The sequence below is a fragment of the Lepidochelys kempii genome, chromosome 2 (genome assembly GCF_965140265.1).
Source record: "Lepidochelys kempii isolate rLepKem1 chromosome 2, rLepKem1.hap2, whole genome shotgun sequence".
Classification (NCBI taxonomy): domain Eukaryota; kingdom Metazoa; phylum Chordata; order Testudines; family Cheloniidae; genus Lepidochelys; species Lepidochelys kempii.
The window spans coordinates 17110149-17136619 of record NC_133257.1 but is presented as its reverse complement, the minus strand read 5'-3'; the positions used below and the strand labels follow the sequence as shown (position 1 = coordinate 17136619).

General features: G+C 41.5%; 2 protein-coding genes across 16 annotated transcripts in view; one reads left to right on the top strand and one right to left on the bottom strand.

The window, feature by feature from the left end:
• EFR3A (EFR3 homolog A) overlaps window positions 1-12569 on the top strand; it is a 189976-nt gene extending 177407 nt beyond the window's left edge. For 8 of the 9 annotated variants that reach the window (XM_073330119.1, XM_073330112.1, XM_073330111.1 and 5 more), the window contains 4 exons: window positions 5614-5662; window positions 7110-7213; window positions 8665-8714; window positions 9564-12569. In XM_073330119.1, the coding sequence (XP_073186220.1) occupies window positions 5614-5662; window positions 7110-7213; window positions 8665-8714; window positions 9564-9669 (309 nt within the window). In that variant the 3' untranslated portion in view covers window positions 9670-12569. The remainder of the gene's footprint in view (window positions 1-5613; window positions 5663-7109; window positions 7214-8664; window positions 8715-9563) is intronic. The other variant, XM_073330113.1, reaches the window with a different exon arrangement.
• Window positions 12570-20170: 7601 nt separating this feature from the next.
• Window positions 20171-26471, bottom strand: part of LOC140906347 (otoconin-90-like) — an 85881-nt gene continuing 79580 nt past the window's right edge. For all 7 annotated transcript variants that reach the window (XM_073330099.1, XM_073330100.1, XM_073330101.1 and 4 more), the window contains 3 exons: window positions 24735-24909; window positions 23146-23252; window positions 20171-22565 (listed from right to left, as the gene is read on the bottom strand). In XM_073330099.1, the coding sequence (XP_073186200.1) occupies window positions 22258-22565; window positions 23146-23252; window positions 24735-24909 (590 nt within the window). In that variant the 3' untranslated portion in view covers window positions 20171-22257. The remainder of the gene's footprint in view (window positions 22566-23145; window positions 23253-24734; window positions 24910-26471) is intronic.

Below are 26471 nucleotides of genomic sequence, written 5' to 3'. Positions count from 1 at the left end.
GAATGTTGGTGTAGAGGGCTTCTATGTCCATAGTGGCCAGGAGGGTGTTTTCTGGAAGATCACTGATGGATTGTAGTTTCCTCAGGAAGTCAGTGGTGTCTCTAAGATAGCTGGGAGTGCTGGTAGCGTAGGGCCTGAGGAAAGAGTCCACATAGCCTGACAGTCCTGCTGTCAGGGTGCCAAAGACTGAGATGATGGGGTGTCCAGGATTCCCAGGTTTATGGATCTTGGGTAGCAGATCGAATACCCCTGGTCAGGGTTCTAGGCATGTGTCTGCACAGATCTGTTCCTGTGCTTTTTCAGGGAGTTTCTTGAGCAGATGGTGTAGTTTCTTTTGCTAATCCTCAGTGGAATCAGAGGATGATGACCTTCAGAATGTGGAGTTAGAGAGCTGCCTAGCAGCCTCTTGTTCATATTCCAACTTATTCATGATGACGACATGAAGATGTCTCCAAGTGGTCTCTCCCTGATTCTTTGTTAAATCTCTTGGTGGTGGCAGCATACTGAATCCCAGATATGGGGAATTTTGTGTCTTTGGAAAGTTTTAACCTAAGATGGTAGAAATAAGCTTAGGGGGTCTTTCATGCGGGTCCCCACATCTGTACCCCAGAGTTCAGAGTGAGGAAAGAACCTACATCATGAATAAGTTGGAATATGATCAAGAGGCTCAAACCTCCCGAAGTATGAAGCTCCCATAAGAGCCAGCGGGACTATAAGAGACTCCCTGAGAGGCAGTCTCGGCCTGTCCCCCAGCCTGGGTCCTCCAAGGGCAAGCAGGTGGGGAAAAGGCGCTTTTGACGGGACATTCGGGGCACCCTGCCAGTCCTCATCAGGGATTTACCCCCAATAAAGCTCCCCTTCTCCAACCAGTTGTGTGCTTTCCTCATGGAATGGTCGCAGCTAACCTCGGACTGATGGGTCCTCAACACCATCTCTCAGGGTTACACCTCCATTTTACTTCCTCCCCGCCCAAACACCCCCTGTCCCTCTTGGGGGACCCCTCGCACAAAGCTCTGCTCGAGCAGGAGGTGGGGCGGCTCCTAGGACTAGGAGCGATAGAGGCGGTGCCCGAGGAGTTCATGTGCAAGGGGTATTACTCCCGTTATTTCCTTATCCCGAAGGCCAAAGGTGGGCTCAGGCCCATCCTGGACCTGCGAGGTCTTAACTAGTACATGGTGAAACTCAAGTTCCGCATGGTTTCCCTGGCCTCCATCATCCCTTCCCTGGATCCCGGGGACTGGTACGCTGCCCTCGATCTACAGGACCCATACTTCCACATTCACATATTGGAGGGGCACAGGCGCTTCCTCAGTTTCGTGATGGGACGGAATCACTACCAATTCACTGTCTTCCCATTTGGTCTGTCCACTGCCCCCAGGATGTTTACAAAATGCATGTTGGTGATAGCGGCCTACCTCAGACAGTGCGGGGTCCAGATATTTCCCTGTCTGACTGATTGGCTTGTCAAGGGCACCTCCCAGTCGCAGGCAAGGGATCACGTGGCGCTCCTCCTATCCACGTGCACCGCCTTGGTCCTGTTGGTAAACAATACCAAGTCCATGTTAGTCCCGGCCCAGTGTATAGAGTTTATCAGGGCGCTCCTGGATGCAGCATCGGCCAGGGCCTCTCTCCGGCCAGACAGATTCAAGACCCTAAAAGGTCTCATTGACTCGGTCACAGGGTTCCCGGTGACAACAGCCAGGGTTTGCCTGCAGCTCTTGGGTCACATGTCAGCGTGCACATACGTGGTCCATCTCGCCAGACTCAGGATGAGGCCCCGCCAGCTCTGGTTGGCCTCAAAGTTCTCCCAAGCCACGGACAGGATGGACAAGGTCCTCACTGTGCCAGACTCTGTGATCACCTCTCTACGGTGGTGGTCTGCCCCAAACAACATGCTCCAAGGGATCCCATTCAGGGACAGGGCCCCGTCGTTGGAGCTGGTGTCTGATGCATCTGACCTGGGTTGGGGGGCCCATGTGGGGAACTTTCATACCCAAGACCTGTGGTCGGCTCAAGACCCGACCCTACATATAAATATCAGGGAGCTCAGGGCAGTGCAGCTGGCATGTATGGCACCTGGAGAGCAAGGTAATCGGGGTCCTCACAGACAACACGGCCTCAATGCCCTATATCAACAGGCAAGGCAGGGCCCGATCTGCTGCCCTCTGCCACGAATCCGTCAGGCTCTGGGACTTCTGTATAGCCCATGACATCCACCTGAAGGCCTTCCACCTACTGGGTTCCCAGAACGAGAGGACAGATCACTTGAACAGGGACTTTTCCTCACAACACGAGTGGTCCCTCCACCCGAAAGTGGCCCACCGACTTCCGAAGGTGGGGTACTCCCCAGGTGGACTTCTTCACGACTCGGCGGAACAGGCGATGCCCCCGGCTCTGCTCCACGGGGGGTCTAGGGAGAGGCTCCATCTCTGATGCCCTTATCCCTCTAATCAGCAGGGTCCTGGAGAAGATAAAGACGGACAAGGCCCGGGTCCTCCTGATTGCCCTGGCATGGCCCAGGCAACATTGATACAGGACCCTCACGGGCCTGGCAGTAGCTCCACCTTGGCAGTTGCCGCTCCGCCTGGTCCTGCTCTCTCAGGACAAGGGCCACCTCCTCCATCCCAACCTAGCGGCTCTTCACCTCATGGCATGGCTGCTTACTGGTTAGGTGGAAAGGAAAGGACGTGCTCAGAGCAGGTTCAGCGCTTCCTCCTCGAAAGTAGCTGGCGCTCCACTTGCCACGCTTATTTGGCAAAGTAGTCCCAAGTTTCTATGTGGGCGGCGGACCAGGGTGTCTCCCCTGTGGCCGCCCCGATCCAGCTTATCCTTGATTACCTCCTCCACCCGAGGGTCCAGGGCCTGGCGCCCTCGTCAATCAAGGTGCACCTGGCAACCATATCGGCTTTCCATCCGCCGGTGCAAGGGCACACTGTATTTTTCCATGCTATGACTGGGCAGTTCCTTAAGGGTTTGGACCGACTTTTACCATATTCTAGACCCCCGGTCCCACAGTGGGAACTAAATCTGGTATTGGCTCGTCTCACGGGGCCCCTGTTTGAACCACTGGCCACGTGCTCCTGGTCTCACCTCTCATGGAAGGTGGCTTTCCTGGTTGCAATCTCGTCGGCCAGGCAAGTCTTGGAACTCAGGGCCCTGACCTCCGAGTCGCTGTACACGGTCTTTCATAAAGACAAGGTCCAGCTCCACCCACACCCCGTGTTCCTCCCGAAGGTGGTCTCTGCCTACCACATGGGTCAGGACATTTTTCTACCTGTCCTCTGCCCCAAGCCTCATGCGCCCAGTGAGGAGCAGTGTCTCCACACGCTCGATGTATGGCGGGCTCTGGCTCTCTACCTCGAGTGGACCAGGCCGTTCAGAAGGTCCTCGTAACTGTTCGTCTCCTCGGCTCAGCGCGCAAGGCACCAGCCGATTTCCACTCAGCGGCTTTCCAGTCGGATCACTTTGTGCATCCGTTCCTGTTATGAGCTGGCGGGTGTCCCCCCACCACCCATTGTGAGGGCAAACTCGACTCGGGTGCAGGCCTCGTCGGCTGCCTTCATGGCCCATGTCCCCATTCAGGACATTTGTAAGGCCGCCACATGGTCTTCGGTTCATACACTCACCTCGCACTATGTGATTGTCCCCCAAACCAGGGATGACGCCGGGTGCGGCAGGGCTGTCCTTTGTCCTGGGAACTTGTGAACTCCTACCCACCTCCAACAGATATCTCTTGGTGTCACCTATTGTGGAATACACATGATCAGTCACTCAAAGAAGAAAAGACAGTTACCTTTTCCATAACTGGTTCTTCGAGATGTGGTGTTCATATCTGTTCCACATCCCGCCCTCCTTCCCTTCTGTCGGAGTTGTCCAGCAAGAAGGAACTGAGAGTGGGGAGTGCGCGCAGCTCCCCTTATACTGTGCCAGGCAGGCACCACTCAAGGGGACGCGGGGGGCGCTCCCCACTACAGGTTCTGCTAGGGGAAAAACTTCCAGCACTGGTGCACGTGGCGAGCACGCACACCTATTGTGGAATAGACATGAGCAACACATCTTGAAGAAACCAGTTACGGAAAAGGTAACTCTCTTTTATTTCGTATTCTGTCTCATCCTCATTAAAATTGTGGCCTGCCCATATCTTATTTACTTCACACTATTCAAACCCTGCTTTGAATACAGAATTTTAATTTCCTCGTGGGCTTTTGTATGGTGTTCTCAGCAAAGTACTTCACAAATAACTATTTTTCACACACCCCTGTGTGATGGGGAACTGAGGCACAGAAAGTAAGGTCAAAAGTGTGCATTAATTGTAGGTGTGCAGCTTGGGATGATTAGAGCCCTTAGCTCATTGTCCCATTCTCCTTGCCTAGCTTGTCCTAGTCCCCACACCTTCTCCATCCTGTCCCTAAACTGTTTCACAGTCTCAGCCGCCCCTCTTCTCCACCCAGGTCCCAGTTTTCTGGCCTAATCAGTCCCTAGAACCTAACTTCCCTTGTTCCCAGCCCCAGTCTTTCCTTCCCACACCATGCTCTTGGATCCAGTCTGCTCCTTCCTCTGTATTTCACCACATCCCTCCTCCAAATTCTAGGTCAGGCTTTTGTGTCCTCTCCATTTGACTCAGTTTCCTCTTTCATGTTGCCTGGGTGGCAGTAGGGAGAGTATTGAGAGCATAGAACAGAGTCATCTCCTCTGTTCTGGTGCCCAGTTCCTTAGCCACCCATAGCAGCCGAGAACAGCAATTGTAGGGAAAGTCCTGCTCAACCCTGTGATGGAACTTGCTCAGTTCAGGCAAAAAATTTAAAGGAATTTAGCTGTCAATGTTAACAAGTCTCTACTGAGCATGTGCAAACTGCAGTTTTTCACGGGCTTATAACTTGGCAGGGTGTTTTGTTTTGTTTTCCCCAGCAGCAAAAACCACATACTGACACACAGGCCACCCCTTGGCAAATTTCAAGTCCATGTTACAAAGCATAAAGGTGCTAGGTAAAATGTATTTTCCTTAATCTCTTTCCCAGAAGCTGCTGAATTTTTTTTGCTGAAATTTATCGAAAAAAATTAAATTAAAATATAAAATCAAAAATCAACCTGAGGCATTTCAGCACAAGTAGTTAATTTTGTAAACTTATAGGCAACTGAAAAATGGGTGTTAATAATGACGTGTCAGGCAACCATAAGTATGGCTGGAACTACCAGTTTTGTATATAATAAAATAGGTGGATCACTAAACGTGAGTCATTGCAATGGTAAAGAAATATAAGACTACCTTATGTATTCACAGTAATCTGTCGCTTAAATAAAAACTCTGTTAGGGTAAAAAATTTAAAAGGTATTTAGGCATTGCTGCACTCAACGTTGCAATGCCCAACTGATTGAGGAGCCTAAATCTAGGCACTTAGGCTCCCATTGGGATTTTGGCTCCTAAGTCCCTTTTGAAATGTACAGCATTGAACACAGCAACTTGTAAATACCTTTAAAAATCTGGGCCTTAGTCTTGTGTGAGAAAAAACATTTGTGCCATTTAAGCCAAATTATAGTTGAGTACAGACAAATTACTTATTCTTCAGCAATTTGTGTTGTTTCACTGAATTAAAAATCACTTATTTCCTTTAGGTCAATAATACTGAAGAAATCACTTTTGAAGCTTTGAAGAAAGCAATTGGTGAGATTTATTGCAATACTGCATTTACACTTCTCCAGTAAATGAAATATTTGCCAGAAAAAAGCTTTGCCAACATAGCATACTTAAAATACTATATTAGTTTCTCATCATATAGCAGGTTGATTTGAAACCACAAACCCCTTAAATGATCTTCAGCATTTCTTAGAGAAATCTTCTCTTTACCTATAGCTGGTGTGACTTACTGAAAAGCTGGTAAATGAATTCTTATTTCTAACGGTTTCTGGAACTTTGCCTTTACAGGTCAAAGCTTGAAAAACACTTAAGCAATTCACACAATGTTTTATCCCTAGCTTGTGTGAATTTCAGTTAAGTAAATATCTGTAAAGCACCTTTAATATAGTGAGAAATGGTCAAGCCCTCAAAGGGAGTTCTCTGAGTATAGTGTATGAAATTAGCATTATGGGCTTCAGAGGAATTCCATTTTTGTCTCAAACTTCCATGTCAGATATGCTCAGTTCATGATTAAAAAGGTGTTTTTCCAACTGCCAACCCAGCAAACTTAACCTAGGGTCTGAAAATGAATCTGAGTTCTTCCTTCTGACATCTCACCACCAGTAATAAAGATTATGCAAGTCACACTATGTCCATGTCCATAACAAAGTGTAACTTGGAACATAAGGCTACAAGACAACAGGGTGTTACTGAGGGTATAACTTAGTTTGCAAACTCTTTACTGCTGGTTATGATGCATGAAAGTCCAATTTGACTTTCTGATCCCAAGTTAAATTTGTTAGGCTGACTGTTTTAAAAAAAAAAAAGTGAATAGTGTATGGAGTTGATGGTCTTGTGTACACTTGAAGAATGCTTCTGTACACTTGCAGATACAGACTAACACGGCTGCTACTCTGAAACCTGAAGAATTAGTACCAATCCCCATGTTAAGTATATTGGAAAAAAAGAAGCCGCAAAAAGTCTTAGCACCTGTTTTCAGCCTACTGCCCCACATGTAAGGGCAAGAAGATAGCAAAAGATGGATAATGGATTGCATAGTGTAAAATACTATAAATCCAAGAATATGGCCACTGGATGAAGTTTGGACCACATTCCACTGCATCTGTGTTGACCTCCTGTGCTCAAACAATAACTTACTTGGCAAATCCTGCAGTCCCTATTCAGGCAAAACTCTTACTGATGGACTGAGTGGAAACTGAGTTGGGACCACAGGTCAAGACATTGTGTTCACCTTTTTACACTGATTCTCAAGTACATGTTCCATTATTACAGGAAATTTGACTAACTAGAACTTATTCAATAAGTCTGCCTAACCTATGACTACTTTTTACTATTCATTTCAAAGATTCTAGCCTTATGTCTTAATTTTAAGAAGTAGTAGTAAAAAAATGAAGACATCTTAATGTTTTATCCTTTCACTTATTGTAGGAAATCTGTTTAAGCATAAATTAGAACTGTCTTCATTTTTTAAAAGATAATACTGGGCTTGAAGAGCAGGAGAAAGAAAAGAGGCGTCTTGTGATTGAAAAGTTCCAAAAAGCACCTTTTGAAGAAATTGCAGCACAATGTGAAACAAAAGTGAGTACTTGGTACATTTTATATTGTTTTAAAGGTTTTTGTACAAGTGATGAGGGAGATACGTGGGTAAAGGGTGGTTCATGATCATGCTTACTGTTAAAAGAAAATAGTTGTTGCCTTTTTGCCTTCATCTGTGCTCTGAATTTTTAATCTGTGTAGGAAATCAAAATTATATATACCCTGAATGGGTTGGGTCCCCTACATCTCACAGAGCTGCTATTATTACTATTTATTATTTGTATTGCTTTAGTGACGAGGAACCCTAGTTATAGACCAGGACCCTACTGGGCTAGGGATTGTGTGTGAACCTTCTTTTGGCTTGTCTACACTACAAAATTAGGTCGGCCTACAACCACCTCAGCAATTAAATTAGCTGTTGGTGTCCACACTGCCCTCCTTCTTCCGGTGGTGCACGTCTTCATCAGGAGTACTTGCACCCACTGAAGTGGGGCATTGTGTGGGCACTGACTGCCTCATGAGGCTCACGTCTGGAGCTCCCTGCCCTGGGGTTGACAGCCCTAGCTGTGAGCTAAGCAGGGCTCAGTTTCACAGCAGAAAACCTACTGGCAGACTGACATTCTTGTCAGTTTCTTGGCTGCTATGATGTCGCATTTCCTCTCCGGCTCTGCCTGTCAGCCTGGCACAAAGCTCACAGCTGGAGCCTCAGGGCCCCAAGGATGACAGCTGGAGATGAAATGTGAAATTATAGCTGCCAAGAAACTGACAAGGATGTCAACTTCATTGCTGGTAGGCTCCCTGCTGTGAAATTAAGGCCTACACCAGGCCCAGGGCAGGTGGGGGTGCTGGCTGAGACCCCTGTGCCTGGCTTACAGTTTGGGCTCTCAGCACTGGGGTGGTGCACTCTAGCTGTCAGCCCTGTGCGGCTGTCAGTGCCCCACACTCCAGCCACGTCGACCTAAGCGCTACGCCTCTCGCGGAGGTGGAGTTAAGTCGATGTAGTGGGTGACTTACCTGGAGTGGAACACCACTGTAGTGTGGACACTGGCAGAGTTAGTTTAACGTAAGCTGCCTTACATCAGCCTAACTCTAGTGTAGCCCAGACCTTTGTCCTCCACCCTCCACAAACTACACACACTTTTACCTTTGTTGCCTTTGAGACTGGGCTTCAGAGCCATGATTATTTCACTCTGGAATTGCAAGTAAATGCAACTTTTGGATCACGCCAACATGCTTTAATTGACTGGAAGGGTCATTCTCTCCCCCCCCCCCCATCTTTTAAGAAATAAAAATCTACTTCAGTTTTGTTAATAAACTCCCAGTTGCTATTCTTTTGCCTTCACACAACTGAGTCCTTGCTGCAACAGGGAAGCAAAACTCTGAAATTGGGAGTATATTCCACTAAACCAGTCCAGGATTCTTATTCGTAGTCATTCTGTGTACAGTGGTTTTACAGGATATCATTACAATATTTAAATTTGTTCTCTTTGTAGGCAAACTTTCTTCATGATAGACTTGCACAGATATTGGAGCTCACCATTCGGTAAGGTTTTATGCACAAAAGGGAATTAATTAAAAGTAAGGTAGTTGTCAGAAAATTCTGTGCTACTTTAAGATGTTAGTCTCATGTACATTATTGAAATAGCCTCATTTACAAAACATTTGATTTTATTGTTACTATTCTGATTTTTTTTTTTATTTAGAGGAAAATACCCTGTGTCAAGATTAGCATATTAGCTCATCAAATATTTTCTGTTTTAAAAAGGTCAACCTCTTTTCTATCCAAACCATATAATTAGAGGTATTGTTAAGGATAAAACTTGGGTTTTTTTTCCATTAAAATTATTGAAGATCTTCTATGATTGTATCCATTAATTAGGGTTTAATTGGGTTCCTAAGAAAGTTCCACCTATATAACTGGACAGAATTGGGCGTAAGTTTGAAAAATATTTGCTGAAAGATGTGAAAATATATATTGGCAACACAGCACTGGAGTATTTTTATAAATGTATTTTATATATATATTCGTCATGCTTACAAAAATGTTGAATTCTCCCTTTGTTGCATGTGCTCTAGGTATTAGCTAGCAATCTATGTATTGTGAAGTGCCATGCACATCTGTTCTGCATTTGAGGTAATATTGTAAATCAAAAGTCCTATCTCGATAGTTATGTTGACACCAACAAAACTGGTGATTCAGGTAAAGATACAAACAAAAATCAGCCATTATAATTTGGCTTCATTACAAATGTAGGAAAAGGGTACAGTAAGGATGGAAAGAAATTTAGTATCAAGTTTCCAAGTACTCTAGGAAGTTAAAAGTAGTAACAGATTACATATTATTGTGAAAACTTGAATTGTATGCCTTTGTTTTCTCCTTCCTTCTTTACAGTCCTCCTCCTAGCCCCTCGGGAACGATGACCATTACTGCTGGACATGCTCATTACCAATCCGTTCCAGTCTATGAGATGAAGTTTCCAGATCTTTGTGTGTATTAAGTGTCTTCTGAAGTCTGCAGGACATTATTTAGAGTAGAGTACAATAAACAGACCAAGATGAGTTTTCAAGTTCTTTGTTAATTTAGATTAATAGTTTTGTAGAAAAATGATGGACCTACAGTATATAGGAATGATTTTTAACCAAACTTTCAATTATTTTAACTATTCTCTAATATTTGAAGTTAGTTTTGTTATGTTACCTTATTATTTCACTTAGTCATTTTTCATATTTCAGTAGGTTTAAAAGTCAGAAGTAAATATTTCCTCCTCTTTTGCCAGTCTGTTCTAGAGTTTCAGAGACTTTAAAAATGAGTTTACAGAAATACAATTTCCTAGAATTGGGGGCTATATCTGCAATGCCTGGTGGCTTCCTTCCACCTGGGTTTCCAGATTTGGGTAGAGTGCTTTCGGCATGCTTTCTGTTACCATATGTATCAGTGGAGCAATGTCTTAGCTCCCTATACTGTTGCTGTCTAGTAGCTATTTATTCCATTATTTTGAAATACATTAAATAGGCAACCTTTTACCTGTTAAGTTTCACTAATAAATATGACTGGTCATCCAATTGTTAAATATTGTTCCTAGTAAATGATTAACAAAATGTGCTTTTTAGAAATCCAGCACATGTGCTGTTTCCTGCCGAAAGTTGCAATGTTCTGCTTGAGAGATGTAAATCCTCCTCTTGGAGCTCTGACTTGTGCAATATTTTTCATGTCTTATGTGTATAGTTTACAGACTATGCTTTTGAAAATGCAGTAGTATTTTGCTGTCTGAATTATAATAAATAAATATATATTTAGTATAGCAACAAACTGAGGGCATTTTAAATGGATAAGTACTTTAAATACTAGTTCATTTGTGAAATTATAAACACAGAACATAAGATTATATGAAATGTTGCTCTGTGTAGTTTAGTAAAATAGGTTTTTAATGATATTTTGCAAATTGAAAGAAAACTGGATGAATTCTCTTGAAAATTATCAATTTAGATGTGTTTTCAAGCAAAAGCATTTTGCAGCTATAGCTGTTTGTATACATTTTTGTTGCATTTGACAAGTCTTCCTGTGATTATTGAAAACCGATGTGGTAACTTTCATAGGTTTAGATACCTGAGTATAAATTTCAAATACATACACAGAACATAACTTTTTGTTAGCTCTGTACATAAAACTGTGCTGTACAGTAAGTTGCTTGGCCCTTGATGGTAATGACAATGTTGTCTTCATGACCCATTGAGAAATTCTGTGCGTAAAAATGAAAAGTTCTAATAGTCCAGTGCTATTAGCAGTGAGCTTTGTAGTCTAGGTTTAGCTGGATTTTTCTGAAGCAGCAAATATAATCAACTTTCATTCTCAATACAAACTTATTAAATTCAAAACAATATATTTCTTTGAATGGGTCAGGGCTGAGATGAATAGTGTATTAAACTAATAACTCTTGTTATAAATTGATTAGGAAGCTAGTCAATATGTTAACTGTCCTTGGCAATTTCCACACTTGCTGAAAAATGTAGGGCTTCTGGATTTTTAAACTTAAGTACAATGTTCCTTTAAACTATCTTTAAAGGAGTGAAACAGCACGTTTCCAAAGAAATTTCAGCTATTTAGACCTATGAGATGACACATCAAGACTTTCAGGAAGCATTCACAAAACTCAGAAAGGTAATTGAGACCTTTTTTTCAGTTTGACAGTGCAATCACAGCTGTTAGTGGATGACGAAACAACCTCTTACCTACAGCATTCCGTTGTGATTGTTACTGCTGCAACGTATCATCCTGATCAGACCAGAGTCAACAACATTAGTAGAACTCGTTGTCACCTTAGTTTTTAGTTTTCACTTTTTGTTTTTTAAGGTAAGATATTAGATTTTGACCTATATAAACAGAGTGTATTTTTTTTAATTAGATGTAAGCTAGGGACGCAATGTAGAACAATCATCATCCACACTGATGTGATTTTATAAAGTAACACTGTGCACATTTATACAAAAAAGAAATAGAATTAAAGAGTCTAAAGAATAAGAAATAAAGAATGTACTTTCATTTGCACTCTTGTAATACGCAGACTGTGGTGTAAATATAAAGTTTTCTCAGATTAACTAAATTCTGTTGCATGTATACTGCATGAGAAAAATTATATTCAACATTTCATGTACCATTCATTTGAAGTCTATTGATGAAGATTTTTTTTTCATTTAATCACAAGATAGGCTCCCACATGTCCTAAATTCAGACTAGCCTTGTTCAGGATGTGCAGATGTTAAGGAACTAAAGATCTGTAATCTTTTGGGACTTTGCCTGATATATAATTTCTTCCCTGCTGAAAATGCAGGGAGTCTGCAAGTTGAGTACTGAAGCTACTTCAGACAGATGAGAATTGAGGATTTGTGGAAGTCTGCTGCATAATATGTTGTACTCATTGTTTAATGTAGGTAATAAATTGTAGGTATTTTGAAATCAAATTGTTCAGAATGCTGTTTTAATGTATACAGTTGCTTTGAATCTTTTATTTCTTTCTGGTCTTGAAAAGAGTTGGAGAGCTTAGAATACGAAGTGTGCATACTGGGCTTGTCGTGTCTGTGACAGTTTGAATACTGTTTGAATGTTTATCACTTCATGTCCAGTTGACATTTGTATGTATTCCAGCTTCTGCTTTAAATTCTTTTAAATGTAATGTCACTTTGAGTAATTATGGTTTTTGATAGCAGTTCATTTTAAGGTAAATTAAAATTATGTTAATTTAGAAGAAACAAAATTAGCCTGTTCAGAGTAGGGCTAATGTGTCTGTTTTATTGATGCCCATACAGTCTTTACTGTTGGTGTTGAACCAGTTTCATGAAATGTAAGAATACACTGTGCAATGTACATTTCAGCAATAAAATAAACTAAAAAGTTAAAATAGCTGAGTTTGTTACAAATTAATTTGAACAATTACAGTATGAATTACTGTATGATACTTGAGGTTAAGAAATCAGTGCTGTCCTAAATATAATACTTGCTTATCGTTGAGAAAGCAAAATAAAATTTCACTTAATACAGACAGTTATTTTGCAAACCCAAAACATTTCACTTCTTCATAAAGTTGGGACTTGTTGGAAAAGTTCAACAAGATATTAGGCAGCAGCAAAACTTAAAACGCATTCCTAAGGGCATATAAGAACAGCCCTACCGGGTCAGACCAACGGTCCATCTAGCTCAGTATCCTGTCTTCTGAAAGTGGGCAGTGCAGGATGCTTCAGAGGGAATGAACAAGACAGGGCAACTTCAAGTTATCCATCCCGTCATCTAGTCCTAGCTTCTGGCAGTTGGAGGTTTAAGGACACCCAGAGCATGTCTTACCCGGGATTTTCAGAAGCCCCAGCAGGGGCAACTTAACTATTTCACTCCAGGTGGTGTCAGGAATAAATCAGTAGGAACACAGCGATTCTGTCTGATCAAGGATTATATGCAAGTGAGCGGCTGTTGTCTAACATTGCAGTTTATTAGATATAAGCACACACACACAAGCAATAGGTTTAGAACATCCCACATATTTACCTAACATCTGGAACGGTATTGAATAATTAATAGCAGATTCACAGTGGCCAGATGCTTACCCGCCGGGGAAAAAGGGTGTCAGGAAAAACGTCTGTTTTATAACTAACTTCTACAAAATGCATAGGTCATAATGACCCCTACTGGATCATCACTTTTCTGACTTTCAATAAACTTTTAATATTGGAGGTGTCTAGATTCAAGGTTTTCCAACCACCAAGGTTTTCAGTTTCAGTTGTCTGTCTCTTCCTCCTATTCTGATTAGCAGAAACTGTAGCTAGTTTTGACCTTGCTTCTGAAAGCCTGTCTCCAAATTAACTTGAAACTATGTGATATTCTATATTATTAATTCAGGGTGGCTGTATTCACATAATATGGTTACAATTAGCTCAGTCACATTCTGGGGTATATACACCCCTCAAATCCAGGGCAACACATGGGGTTGCGTCCCTGACCATCTTGGCTAATAGCCATTGATGTACATATCCTCCATGAAATTGATTTTTGAACCAGTTGTAGTTTTGGCCTTCACAACATCCCCTGGCAATGATTTCCACATGTTGATTGTGCCTCGTGTTGAAGAAGTACTTCTTTTTGGTGGTTTTAAATCTGGGTGCCCATTGATTTCATTGAGTGATCCCTAGTTCTTTTATTATGGAAAGGGGTATGTAACACTTCCTTTATCCATACCATTCATGATTTAATAGACTTCTATCATATCCCCCCCTTAGTTATCTCTTTCCTAAGACAAACAGTTCCAGCTTTTTAATCTCCCCTAACAAGGAGACTGTTCAATACCCCGAATTTTTTGTTGCTATTCTCTGTTCATTTTCCAATTCTAATATACCATTTTGGAGATGGGGCAACCAGAATTGCACACAATATTTAAGGTGTGGGCGTACCATGGATTTATATAGTGACACATTTTCTGTTTTATTATCTATCCCTTTCCTAATGGTTCCTGACATTGTTAGCTTTTTTGACTGCTGCTGCTGCACACTGAGCAGATGTTTTCAGAGAACTATCCACAGAGAATCCAAGATCTCTTTGAGTGGTAACTGCTAACTTAGACCCCATCAATTTGTATGCATAGTTGGGACTATGTTTTCCAATATGTATTACTTTGCACTTATGAACATCCAATTGCATCTGCCATTTTGTTGTCCAGTTTTGGGAGATCTCTTTGTAACTCGTTGCACTTTGGACTTAACTATCCTGAGTAATTTTGTATCGTCTACAAACTTTGCAACCTCACTGTTTACCCCTTTTTCCAGATCATTTATGAATATGTTAAGCAGCATCGGTCCCAGTGCATATAATTGGGGAGACTCTCTTACCTCTCTATTGTAAAAACTGACCACTTACTCCTACCCTTTCTTTTCTATCTTTTTTGACCAGTTACTGATCCCAGAGCAGACCTTCCCTCTTATCCTATGGCTTCTTAGTTTAAGACCTTTTGATGACTTGTCAAAGACTTTCTGAAAGTCCAAGTATACTATGTTGATTGTATTACCCTGCTCTACTTGCTTGTTGACAACCTCAAAGAATTCTAATAGATTGGTGAGGCATGATTTCCCTTTACAAAAAGACATGTTGAATTTTCCAACATATCATGTTTATCTATGTATCTGAAAATTTTGTTCTTTACTAGTTTCAACCAATTTGCCTAGTATTGAAGTTAGGCTTACCAGCCTGTAATTGCCAGGATTGTCTCTGGAGCCTTTTTTAAAAACAGACTTTACATTAGCTATCCACCAGTCATCTGGTAGAGGGTGATTTAAGCGATAGATTACATACCACAGTCAGTAAGTTCTTTTTTTAAGTTACTTTTTGTTTTTTATATAAAATATTAAATATATAACGAAATAAAAAATATATAAATGCAAGCACAAGATGGAAATACCATATAAATAACAATTCAGTGTTCGTTATTTGTAAAACCTAGTGGGGAAAAAACAAACAAAAAAACACATGAACCTGTAGAGGTCATAGAGCACATCAGTTGTTAAAGTGACTAAATAAGTGAGAACATAACCTATGAGTATAGGGGACTAATATAGTAAACTGCAAAAATATGCAATAGTTTCATGTGTGACCTGGCATTCTCATATTTTTTCCAAGTGTTTCTATGAGTCACTTTTTCCATTAATTCAGTAATAGAGAGCTTGCTAAGTCAGTTTGTATATGAAGGACAAATTGCAGATTTCCTTTTTCTCAGAATAACTCTTTTGGCTAATAAACGGTTAACTGATAATATCAACTCATTCAGCCCCCCTAACATACATAAGCTTGGAGAAGGAAAAATAGCAACACTTAGTTTCTGAGAGAGCACGGAATGTGGCGTTTCAGAACACGTGCATTTTTGACAGGTATAGAAGATGTGTGAAAGGTTGGCATGTGACTGTTCGCATCTCCAACATTCGCTGTGTATTGCCAATCTAGCTTTAAATAAATATTTTGGAGTCCAATAATTCCTGTTCAATATCTTGTTCTGGAAGAATCGGAAGGATAAAGAACTTGAAGTATCTTTCACATTGACAGAGATCCTCCTGGGTTTCTATTGTGATAGTAAGGCTAGGTTCTCTTTCCAATTTTTCTTTGAGACTGAGATTTCCAATTTTTCTTTGAGACTGAGATTGAGAGGTAATGCAAATCACCTATAAGTAGTTCCTACAAAGTGACTTTTGTTTCCATATTTCTTCATACGATCTTGTAGAGGTGAGAGAGTTGAAACAGACAGGTTGTCCTCTATCCTTGTATGATTCCTGGAGCATAGCTGCTGAAAGAAAGAACTGCAACACATCGGTAGCAAGGAGGCCAGTCTCTCATCTTGTGTTGTATCTTTAATTCTTGTTAATCCTTTTTCTACCCAAATCATCTTAAGTATGGAGTTGGCCTTGATCCTGAGGCAAGGGTTATCTCACAGTGGTAGAAGAAGAGAATTAGTAAGATCAGATGCTGTAATCATCTTAATGTTTTTCAGAATGTCCCATGTAGATCAGATTTTTCTTTAAGGGTCTGGGTAGCCTCTTAAGGTATATAGAAGAGAAGGACCTAAGCTTTTTTCCGTCTCAAACCAGGCACGTGTGTATACAGAGTTACTGGAGGGGAACCACTTTACAATACGACACATTTGGAATGTTAGATAATATAGATACCATTAGTAGTCCTCAATTTCATATTTATGCTACAAGCAAGAGATGCTAACATGGCTCTCTGTCGTGGTTAAGGGCAACCATGTATCTAACACATTGTTATAGTCATTTTAGGGAATAATATTGTAGCTTTTGCTGATAGCCACATATAAGAATCTATCCATGCTACACTATGATTTTGCAACCAGTTAGAGGCATGTTCAGCTTATAGTTACAGGTTAATATGTTGGGGGTTTTGTCCAAACACAGCTTTTCTACCATCACAGCCTATTTGCCCCCCTTCATCCCGAACCTAGCATTCTTATAACTTTTTTAGGGGTATGTTCTGGATAGCCTATGAACTATGCTATCTTTAAGAACCATCCCCCCCGCACCCTTTATGCCTAGGCTTTCTTTCACAAATCCCATAATCCTCTATCTCAAAAAGTGACTATTTTGCATCATGGAGCCCTTCCTGGCCCTCCAGATTGCAGTGATTACTAGCTTATGGATTTTGGTGGGACAGCCCAGAAGCAATGCAGGGCAGAAAGGGGTAGCTACATTCTGAGTGAGGTGATGTGTGTAAACCAGGTGGACAAATGAAGGGCTTCTGTCCATTTATAATGTCAAATTGAACAATAAGGGCAAATTCTGAGCCAGGTCAAACTCTGCCCACTGGCAGGATGATGTCATGGTTGTCTGGACCATATGTGTTTGGCGGTGTGGGTATGGGGGGGATGTGGCTGTCTCTACACTAAGGAGGCTCTGACATCGCTATCACCCTGTAGTGTACACCCAGCCTAGCCCACCAAAAGGGATTTCTCCATCAGTGTAGGAATATCACTTTCCTAAACAAAAGTATCTGTCACCGAAGCACTCTTCCAACAACATGGCTGCGTCTACACTGGGGGTGAGCTGTATTGGCTTTTTCACACCCTGGACTACTGTAGTTATGTCAACCTACCTTTTAAATATAGAGCAACCCTGCGTGAACAGGCAGCAGCCAGAACAAATCCAGCTGTATGATAGCAACTTCATTCTGGGTAGTAGAGTAGTCATAGCAGTTTAGAGACTACCCAAGAATACGGGACTGTTGCTGCCTGGGCATACTCTGGCACAGGGAAATCTACATTCGGGGGTCATAGTACTGCAAATAAAGCTAGTCCTATTGATTTTTTTGGATCAAGGTTACCATATTCCTGAAATGCCAGAGGACTTTGAAGGTCGTTTGGGTTCCCAGACTCCAGTGGGACTGTTGATTGAACTCAAGTCTATGCTACTGATTAGGCCACAGGCAAAAATAAGTTTGCCTAAATGGTGACAGCAACCAGATCACATGCCAGACTAATTATCTAGCAGAAGCAGTAAGCAGTCATTAGCTATTAATTACATAGGAGCCCTTCATGGACCAGGACCCCATTGTGCTAAGTGTATTAACACTGCTTACTACAGACACACAGCATGCTTTTAGCCAACCATACTCCTTACCAGTTACAAGTAGAGTGAAAAGTTTCTGTGTGGTTTGGACCTAACTAGAAATTCCTTTCATAGATTTCTGCTTCATTTAATTGTTATATATATATATATATCATGGAGATGGATTCTGTTCATTGAACTCTAATGGTGATTAAATACAGTTGATGCTCAGTTAAGATTTCATTTTTATAGGCATTGATCCTGCAAGCACTTATGCATTTGCTTAACGTTACCCACTGAGTAATCTCAATGACTTCGGTGGGCTTACTCAATGAGCAAAATTAAGCATGTAAGTAAATTCTTTTCAGGATTGGAGACTTAATTTGTACAGATTTAGATATAAGTAGTAATGTTAACTGGCTTAGCGAATGTTAAATTCTTCATGAAATGCCAGAGGTGGGGAATATGCCCGCAGAAAGTATTCGTGACTTTATCTAACTGTCATGGTAAAATAGCAGCATGCTTATAATGTAGTCTGTCTAACATAAGGTAAGTAAGGATCATTTGAGTGGAGCAGTCTGTGAAGCTAAATAAAGCTGATGGAGGCATTATTGGCATGTAACTTTATCTCTGAATGAGCATACTGTGTTCATTATGAGCTGGAAAGTTCTGCATCTAATATTAAATCCTAACAGTTGCCAGAAAGGACTTTCTTTGAAACATTAGTTTTATCTGAGGGTTTCAAAGCAGCAATATCAATCTATATTAGAGGAATTAGCTTGTGCTCATTTGAATTTGCTAATTGTCAAATTCATTTCTTTCAAAGGCCAGTTTTTCCTTTCAGCTAATTAGCTGACTGACCTCTTTGTTGTCACTTTTTATTTGTAAATGACATGATGTAGAAAACAAATTGCAGTCATTCTGCCAAAAAGGCTGTTAAGAGAACTTCTAAAAGTCCAGTTCTGAAATTTAGTATGAATACCTATTGTTTAGTATCAAAACTCATCCTCCGTGTCAGATTAAAAGAACGGGCATTTTGTAGATTATTGTAGATTAATCCTGTTTTTTTGCTGAAGTGGATATTTAAATGATCACTTTTGGACCTAGCAGTGCATCTTGAAGGAATGTGTGAGGTTCGTTTGGATTTGCCTGTGGATGTAATTTCTCAAGTCACTTCGCCAACCCTCCACTTTGCCAACCTTCACACCTTTTGTGATTAAATGTTAGTGCGGGGTTGTAGGCTTAGAACTTTCTATCAGTTTTCTTCACCAATCTTGTATTTTAAAAGGTGTACATACTTCAATTGATAATGAGGGAAGTGATTCCTTCCACTAACGGGAGGATTCACAACCACATACTATCCCTCCCTTCAGTTTTTCATGTTGCTATTCCTTTGGTGGGCTTTCCCTAAAAGTCCTGGGGGGGAATCCGGGTCCCATAGAATGCAATGGAAAAACTCCCATTAACATCTATGAGGTCAGGATTTTCACTCCTTATGTGTGGGACATTTCCCTAAACATTTGCTAGCTGCTTTCTTAATTATGAACTGTGATGGTAACTTGTACCTCCAGCAGACCCACAGTAATCCTCTGCTCTGTCACTGAAGCAAGCTCACTCTACTGGTTTTGCTCCGTTGCAAATGATTAGCAAAGAAATGCAGGACTGGAAGGGACCTTTCAAGGTCATCTAGTCCAGCCCGCTGCACTGTGGCGTTTTCCACAGTGGTCTAATCTTGTACTGCTTTTTTAAAAAGACAGTAAGTATCCTATATGCCTCGGTTTTGTGATAACTTAGTTATCAAAGAGCATTCAGATGCAGCACTGGATTTTAAGGGAATTTTGCATATTTACCTAACAGTCTCACAATACTGACTAAGGCAAAAAGACCAGATGACATGGGCAAAGTCAAGTAACTTCATGATGTGGAAGAACCTACGCAGGCCTTCTGCTTCCAGAGCCTTTGTTCTAATTGTTGGCCACACAACGTCCTTGCGCTCAACACAGAGCAAAGTTCTGATGACTAAGTTGCAGACCCTTAAAACAGGAATCTAGACAAGAAATACTGAAACAATTTCAGAAAAATCACTATAATAAAGATAAGATGTTGCAATTATAAGTTAGTAGCAAGTGTCTTTATTGTAAAAAATGTTAGTGGAAATCTTCATTTGTTTCAAGAGGAGCCTGAAAGGGGGTGACATTTGAAAATTTGACATTTGGTTTTATTACACTGTCAACTGTTTACTTCAAGTTAATTTTCTGTTTGAATATCCATTTCACACATTTACAGTAAAATCAAATCAACAGTTGTAGTAAAGATTGTCAGTAATTTTATAGATCTAATTAAGTTAAAGCGTACTATGACAGCACCACCAGAAATCTTCTGCAAATACTAAAAATGAAATATTTACTTTAATATATGGGATGAGATTATATTCAGTATTTTAGGTCATAAATCAGAAAGTGGTAGACTGCTTTAATTTAACTTCTAAACTAAAAACTTGCTTAGATTTTTTTTTAGATGATGAAGAAAATATCCCAGGCAACCTGTCTTTTATTTTCATACACAATTCAAAGTCAGAATTAAAAAAAACTTTCATGCAAACTGGTTAAACATTTATTTAGCCACCAGGGAGAATTTCTTGTTCACAACTCCATGTCTACTGTGAGTTTTAGGAGACCAAGAATTTCAAAGCATGGAATGGGCTGGAGGGAAGAGCCTGTTCTGTTCAAGACCCTGACCTTTGAAACATACACATGTCCCTACTCATTCTGAAACATCTGACTAGTCCCATTGACTGACATTTTATGGTCTTGCTATGCAGGAGGTTAGAGGAGGTGATTGTGGTCCCTTCTGGGTTTAAAATCTATGGATCCCATTGCACTGTTGGTGCTAATCGGAACTGAGATGAAGCAATGAGATTAAAATTGGTGCCAGAACATATGCCAGCATCGAAAGCAATGAAGCTGCTGTTGATTTAACTCTCAGTGAGATTTGATTAAGTAGATAATTTACTTCCTAGCATTAACATTTAATTGGTCACATCAAAGCTTTGAAATTAACACCTCATTGTGTGTACTTCATTGCTTAGCTGCTAAGTAGCAATAGCCTTACCTATATAAATCAGTGTTGTCCTATTAAGCAAGTCATTCAGAAAACTCTGCAATGGAAAGGCCTGGAACCATCCATCATAATAATAAATCGTAGCTGCCACAGAAAGCAGCAAAAAGTGCAGATTACTCTAGATTTGCTATTGTTCCCAGTTCAATTTTTCAATGATTCTGGGAATAAGGATTTTTAATTTTCTCCCACCCACTCCTCAAAGGTCTCATTACAGCTCACAATGGTGTGTTTTGTTTTGTTTTCTAAAAGGGGGACACGAAAGAGGCTGATTTGCTGCTATAGTTTAACAGTGTAACTCCACTGATTCCATGCAGATGGCATAAGGGAAGCGTGACAGTGGGCCACAGGAAGGAAAAATGTAGTTTAATTTGAGCAATCTATTAAATTAGTACTGTTGGCATCATGCCATATTCCTGGAAGCTGAAGTTTGTTTCTCCAAAGAACAGTCACAGCATGGCCAGTAGAGATGCAGGCTTCCCCACATCATTTGGCCCCCGTGCATGAGTTCTGATCAGAAGATGCCACTGTGCTCCCTGTCTACATAATATACAAAAGGGAAATTGGAGACCTATAAAACTCTGCAGCATGTTACAATTGCCCGTTGACATGCAGAGCCAGTAGGAGGCGGGGCAAGAAAATTCACAGCGAATGGGGATAGACTGGAAACTAAGGCCTCAGCCGGCCAAAGATGTAATAGGAAGGGGCTCCATGTTGTTGAAGGGAGAACATGTGCTCTGTGGCACCCTGAAGCCTGGATGGGTGACCTCTGTAGAGGTACCGCAGACATCTGCTCAGTTTTTTGGAGACGTGTCTTGACAGATTTTCCTCATCTCCTCCCACCCCGTCCCTGAATATTCAAGAAGGATATTGGCCAGAGAGTGTTACCATAGTTATGCAACTAGTATAGCATGGATCTTAAGCTTGGTATTTTACAATCATGGAGGAGTTCTGCATTAACTACACACATAGTGGCATGTAATATGAAAATGTATCAAATTCTAATTCCAACCCTTCAATTGTGTGTGTGTGTTTCCAGTGAGACACATCTCATTTCCAATACAAAACAAAATAAATTGTAACCAAGTGCCGGAGGTGTTAGCAAAAATCAGTCACCTGTCAGAGGGGTCTTTACAAAACAGCTGAACAAAACTACTAGATACTTTCAAATAATCATGTAAGACAGATGGAAATGGTCCTTAGGGCACGTTTCCCTGTAGAACAGAGTTCTATATCCTAACGTATATAACCCGTTACCTAGTCTGTAATTCAATCTGGGGTCTGTACGAACATGTAGAAGAGACTTTACAAAGATAAGATAAAATAGGACACGCAGCGGTTGATGGTGGCACCTCCATGCCACTTCCCAATTGGATATAGAGACTTGGCTATCTCTCCTGTGGTGTGGCTCTGGCTTTTCCCGGGGGGTGGCGTGCAGCTCTCTTTATTCTTCTTAAAGCACTCCTCCACGGACCTGCCTCCTCGCTGCTCTCCTCAGAGCTGGAGGTTCTGGTGCCTATTCCAGAGTCCCCTGCAGGCCTTTCAGCTGTTCCGCTCCGACATGAGACTCTATTCTCTTGGCATGCTCGCCTGGTTAGAAACCTCAAGCTTTCATTGAAAGAGGCGGCAGCCATACACTCAGCAGCTGTCTTATCACAGGTACACAGTAGCTTCTCGCACATGCTCCAGCCAATGCCTTAAAAGGGAGGTTTTGAAGTTGAAAAATGGCTGACAGCAAATCGTAATTGGTGTAAGCAGATTTAAAAACATGTCGTCAGCTCACCACTTATAGTAAAGCCATAACCCCAGTTTTCAAACTCAGGCTTCTAAATCCATAGTTAGGCATCTAAATACAAGTCATCTGATTTTTCAGAGATGCTGAGCAACTGCAGCTGCCATTGACTTCAGTGGGACTTGGAGATGTTAGCACTCTGAAACGGACCAGTTTGCATTCAGGTGCCCACCTACTGATAGAAGCCAGCCATACCCTGGGAGCCACCAGTGCTCTGTGGACAACACTGTTTCGCTTAACTAGGAAAAGTGCTCAGGCTTAGGACAAGCTTAGCTAGTGCATTCTAGCTAAGCCTAACCTAAACTTGATCACTTTTTTCCCCTACTCAAGGCCAATTCCAAATGGCTGTCAGAGCACTGTTAATATAACCCCTTTTTTTTCCAGTTTCTAACTTCTGTGATTCGGTTCTAGTTGTGTGCTTCTACACTGATCTCTATTTTGCTCAAGGGGAATGTCATTAATTTAATCATCAGACCAAACTTACACTTTGGTTTATGATCTAAACATACAACTTCAGATCTCAAACTTCCCTCTATCTGGCACCCAAGTTTTTTAACTTGTTCCATACAGCATTGATGGGAGAAACAGCACCTAAAACAAAGAACAAATGTTTACCTTTCTTAAAAGTAACTCATCTCCCAGTATTTGCTATTATTTGGCTATTCATTTTCATTGCATCTTGAAACTGGGAATACATTTGTTTTAACCTTTGATGAAAAAATGTTTCTTATCCAAACAAGTTGTTAAATAAAGCTTTTCATCATCTTACTATTACTTTCTCATTCATTCAGTCGCTTGCTTTTGTCTTTATTCAACTGCGAGTTCTTTGGAAGGGAGACCAGACTCTTTTTTTTTTTTTTAAACTTGTCTGATGTAATAAATTGCGTAAGTAATCCTTTCAAAAACTGGGCATCTGTCTCTCATATTCCCTCAGACTTTAGCTGACTGACAACTTGGAAACTGCTAGTATCGTGAGGGCTAAATCCTTCCATGGAATAAGTCATATAAGTTAGGACTGGAGAAGACCTATACTCGGAGAGTCTATTTTCCTGCTAGTTCCTTACAATATGTATTCCAGTAGTCAAACTTGAGATGGCTCAGGACTTCCATCACTTCCCCTAGGGTGACGTTTCAACATGCTACTGGACCTCACCCTGAGAAAGATTTCCCTTTCCTTAGAGTTAGTGTGAATTTTCTCTAATTTTATCTCATTCTTAGATGTATCCTCCAGTAAATGCAAAACTCCACAATGGGGTCAGGATTTCACGCCTGGTATTTACATTCTTCAAAAGGATAGTGCAGCATAGATCTATATTAACAGACTAACTTGTCTATCTGCAAGTTACTATTCAACCCATCCATTTCTTGAGTATGCTTTACCTCAACCTCACTCCACACCTGCTCCTCATACTTCCTCCCCTCCCTCTCCTCACCTATTGTGCCCTCCTTTCCCCTCCTAACCACTCTACCCCTCAAATCTGAGACGTTAACATTACATTTGTCACAATCCCACTGATTGCTATGCTTGAACGGTCTAGCCCAGCGGTTCTCAAATTTCATTACACCATGACCCTCTTCTGACAACAAAAAATACTACGTGACCCCAGGAATGGGGGACCAAAGCCTCAGCCCACCTGAGCTCTGCCCACCCCGGACAGGTGAGCCAAAGCCCAAGGGCTTCAGCCCCAGGCAGGGGGCCTATAACATGAGCTCCACTGCCCAGGGCTGAAGCCAAAGCCTGAGCCCCGCAGCCAGGGTGGAAGCCCTTGAGCTTTGGCTTTGGCCCCAAGCAGTGGGGCTCAGGCTTTGACCCCGGGCCCCAGCAAGTCTAACACCAACCCTGATGACCCCATTAAAACAGGGTCAGGACCCACTTTGGGGTCATGACCCACAGTTTGAGAACCCCTGGTCTAGCCTTTTCCCTACCATGTCTGTCTTATCTGTTTAGAAAAGCTCTTCAGGGCAGGGTCTAACACAATGGAGTCCTGATCTTGGGTGGGCCCTAGGCAACACTATAATACACATTATTAACAACAGACAGTGCTAACTAGAAGGTTGTTGAAGAGCCGGCACCTGTCCAGTACATCTGTAGGATAACCTCTTCCTTCTTGGCCACAGTAGCAACCATAATATTCAAATTCCTGTGGGCATCGATCAGTCAAGCAAAACAGCATTTCTCCTAGCTGAAGCAGCTCCTGCTTCACCTTTCCATTCCCTCTCATTTGCAGAAAGGTGAATCTGTCACAGACTGCAAAGAGAGACATTTTGTTTACTAAGTAACATGCAGAGTTTGACACTGGACATTCTTCAGGGCAGAGCCCATGTCTTCTCTTTGTTTGGAACATTCAGAGCTACCACAGACTCCCTCAAATTCTTACTCGTTTTACATAGTTTCTGCCTTCCATAATCCACGTCTCTCCTCAGAACCTTATTGAGCGTCTCTCTAATTACCCAGGGTCCTCTGGAATGGGTCTGAATTTACCAGCTGATTTTCATAAAAATGGTGAGTGGCTTACAACTTGTATGTATTTCCAAATACCACATGCTTCACAGGGTCTTCAGCAGAATTGTATGCAAGACTGTAAGCCTCTTGGATCAGCTTTTGTTCTGTGTTAGTACGGGAGAAGCACATTTATGACTAGGACCCCCAAGTCGCTATGGTAATACAAATACATAATTACACAATGTTACAGTCTTTCTACTATGTGTGTTCAGGACCTCTAGGTATGAGCATAACAGAAATAACGGCTGTAGTAGCATACTGTTAAAGGAGGTCAAATGTGTTCAGTCAAATTAGACTCATGGGACTACAACTGTAGTTTTAGATGACTTGAGAAATCCTGCATCTGCCTTTTCATTAGGATTAGATTTTCCTTCATTTACTTAATTATTTTATTTGGAGCTATTCTTAAAGACCATCCCAATATTTCTATCCTTGAACCAAAACCATGGCCAACTTTAAACCTAGCTGAAGTAACCCCCAAACTTCGGTAAACTCCCATATTATCTCCATGTAATTGTTTTTAAACTGGCTGTCCTACATTGAGCACAAATTGCCTTTGCTTAGAATAGATTCTAATGACTATTTCTTTGTGGAGAAGGAAAAGGCAGATGAAATGAGATCTCCTGTACAAAGGCACTGGCGAGTAATTAAATGTCGTTATGCCAGCTGGGCATAATTAAGAAAAGAGAGGCAGAGAATAGTCAAAATGGGAACACAGACTCTCATGAAGGGAAAGCTTTTTTTTCACTCTGCAAGTGTAAGATGCAAATTAAAAGGGGTTATGATGTTAATGTTTTGCACTTAGGTAACGTTTCAGGTTAAAGTGGGTCTTTCTCCCAAGGTTCTCAACGCCATTTTAAGATGGTCAGAAATAAGAATGCAATGCATTAAGATTTGACTCATTCTGAAAAGGGATTGATTAAAATCTAGAGCTTACTTAGAGGAAAGAATGGGAGCAAGACAATGGCTATGTTGTGTCTGAAGGAAGGAACGGTAGGAGCTAGACCACTGCCCCAGGACAGGGATCCTATGGTCCCATAACAGTGGGAGCAGGATAAAAATTCCCCCAACAATGTGGGAGCGGGTGGGAGTGGATATTGTGGGGCAGGACGGGAGTGGGATTAACAACAAAATCCCCTGCCGGGCTGTAATAGGAGCATTTTTCAAAATGGAATTTGTGCCAGTTAACCCACGTATGCCATTAATGCTAAGGTGATATGTGTGTGTGACATTCCTCCATGGTCAACTTTAAAAATGTTCCTAATTAAGTTTGGCTACCAGAGGAGCGAGCAACCTATTAACTGCCT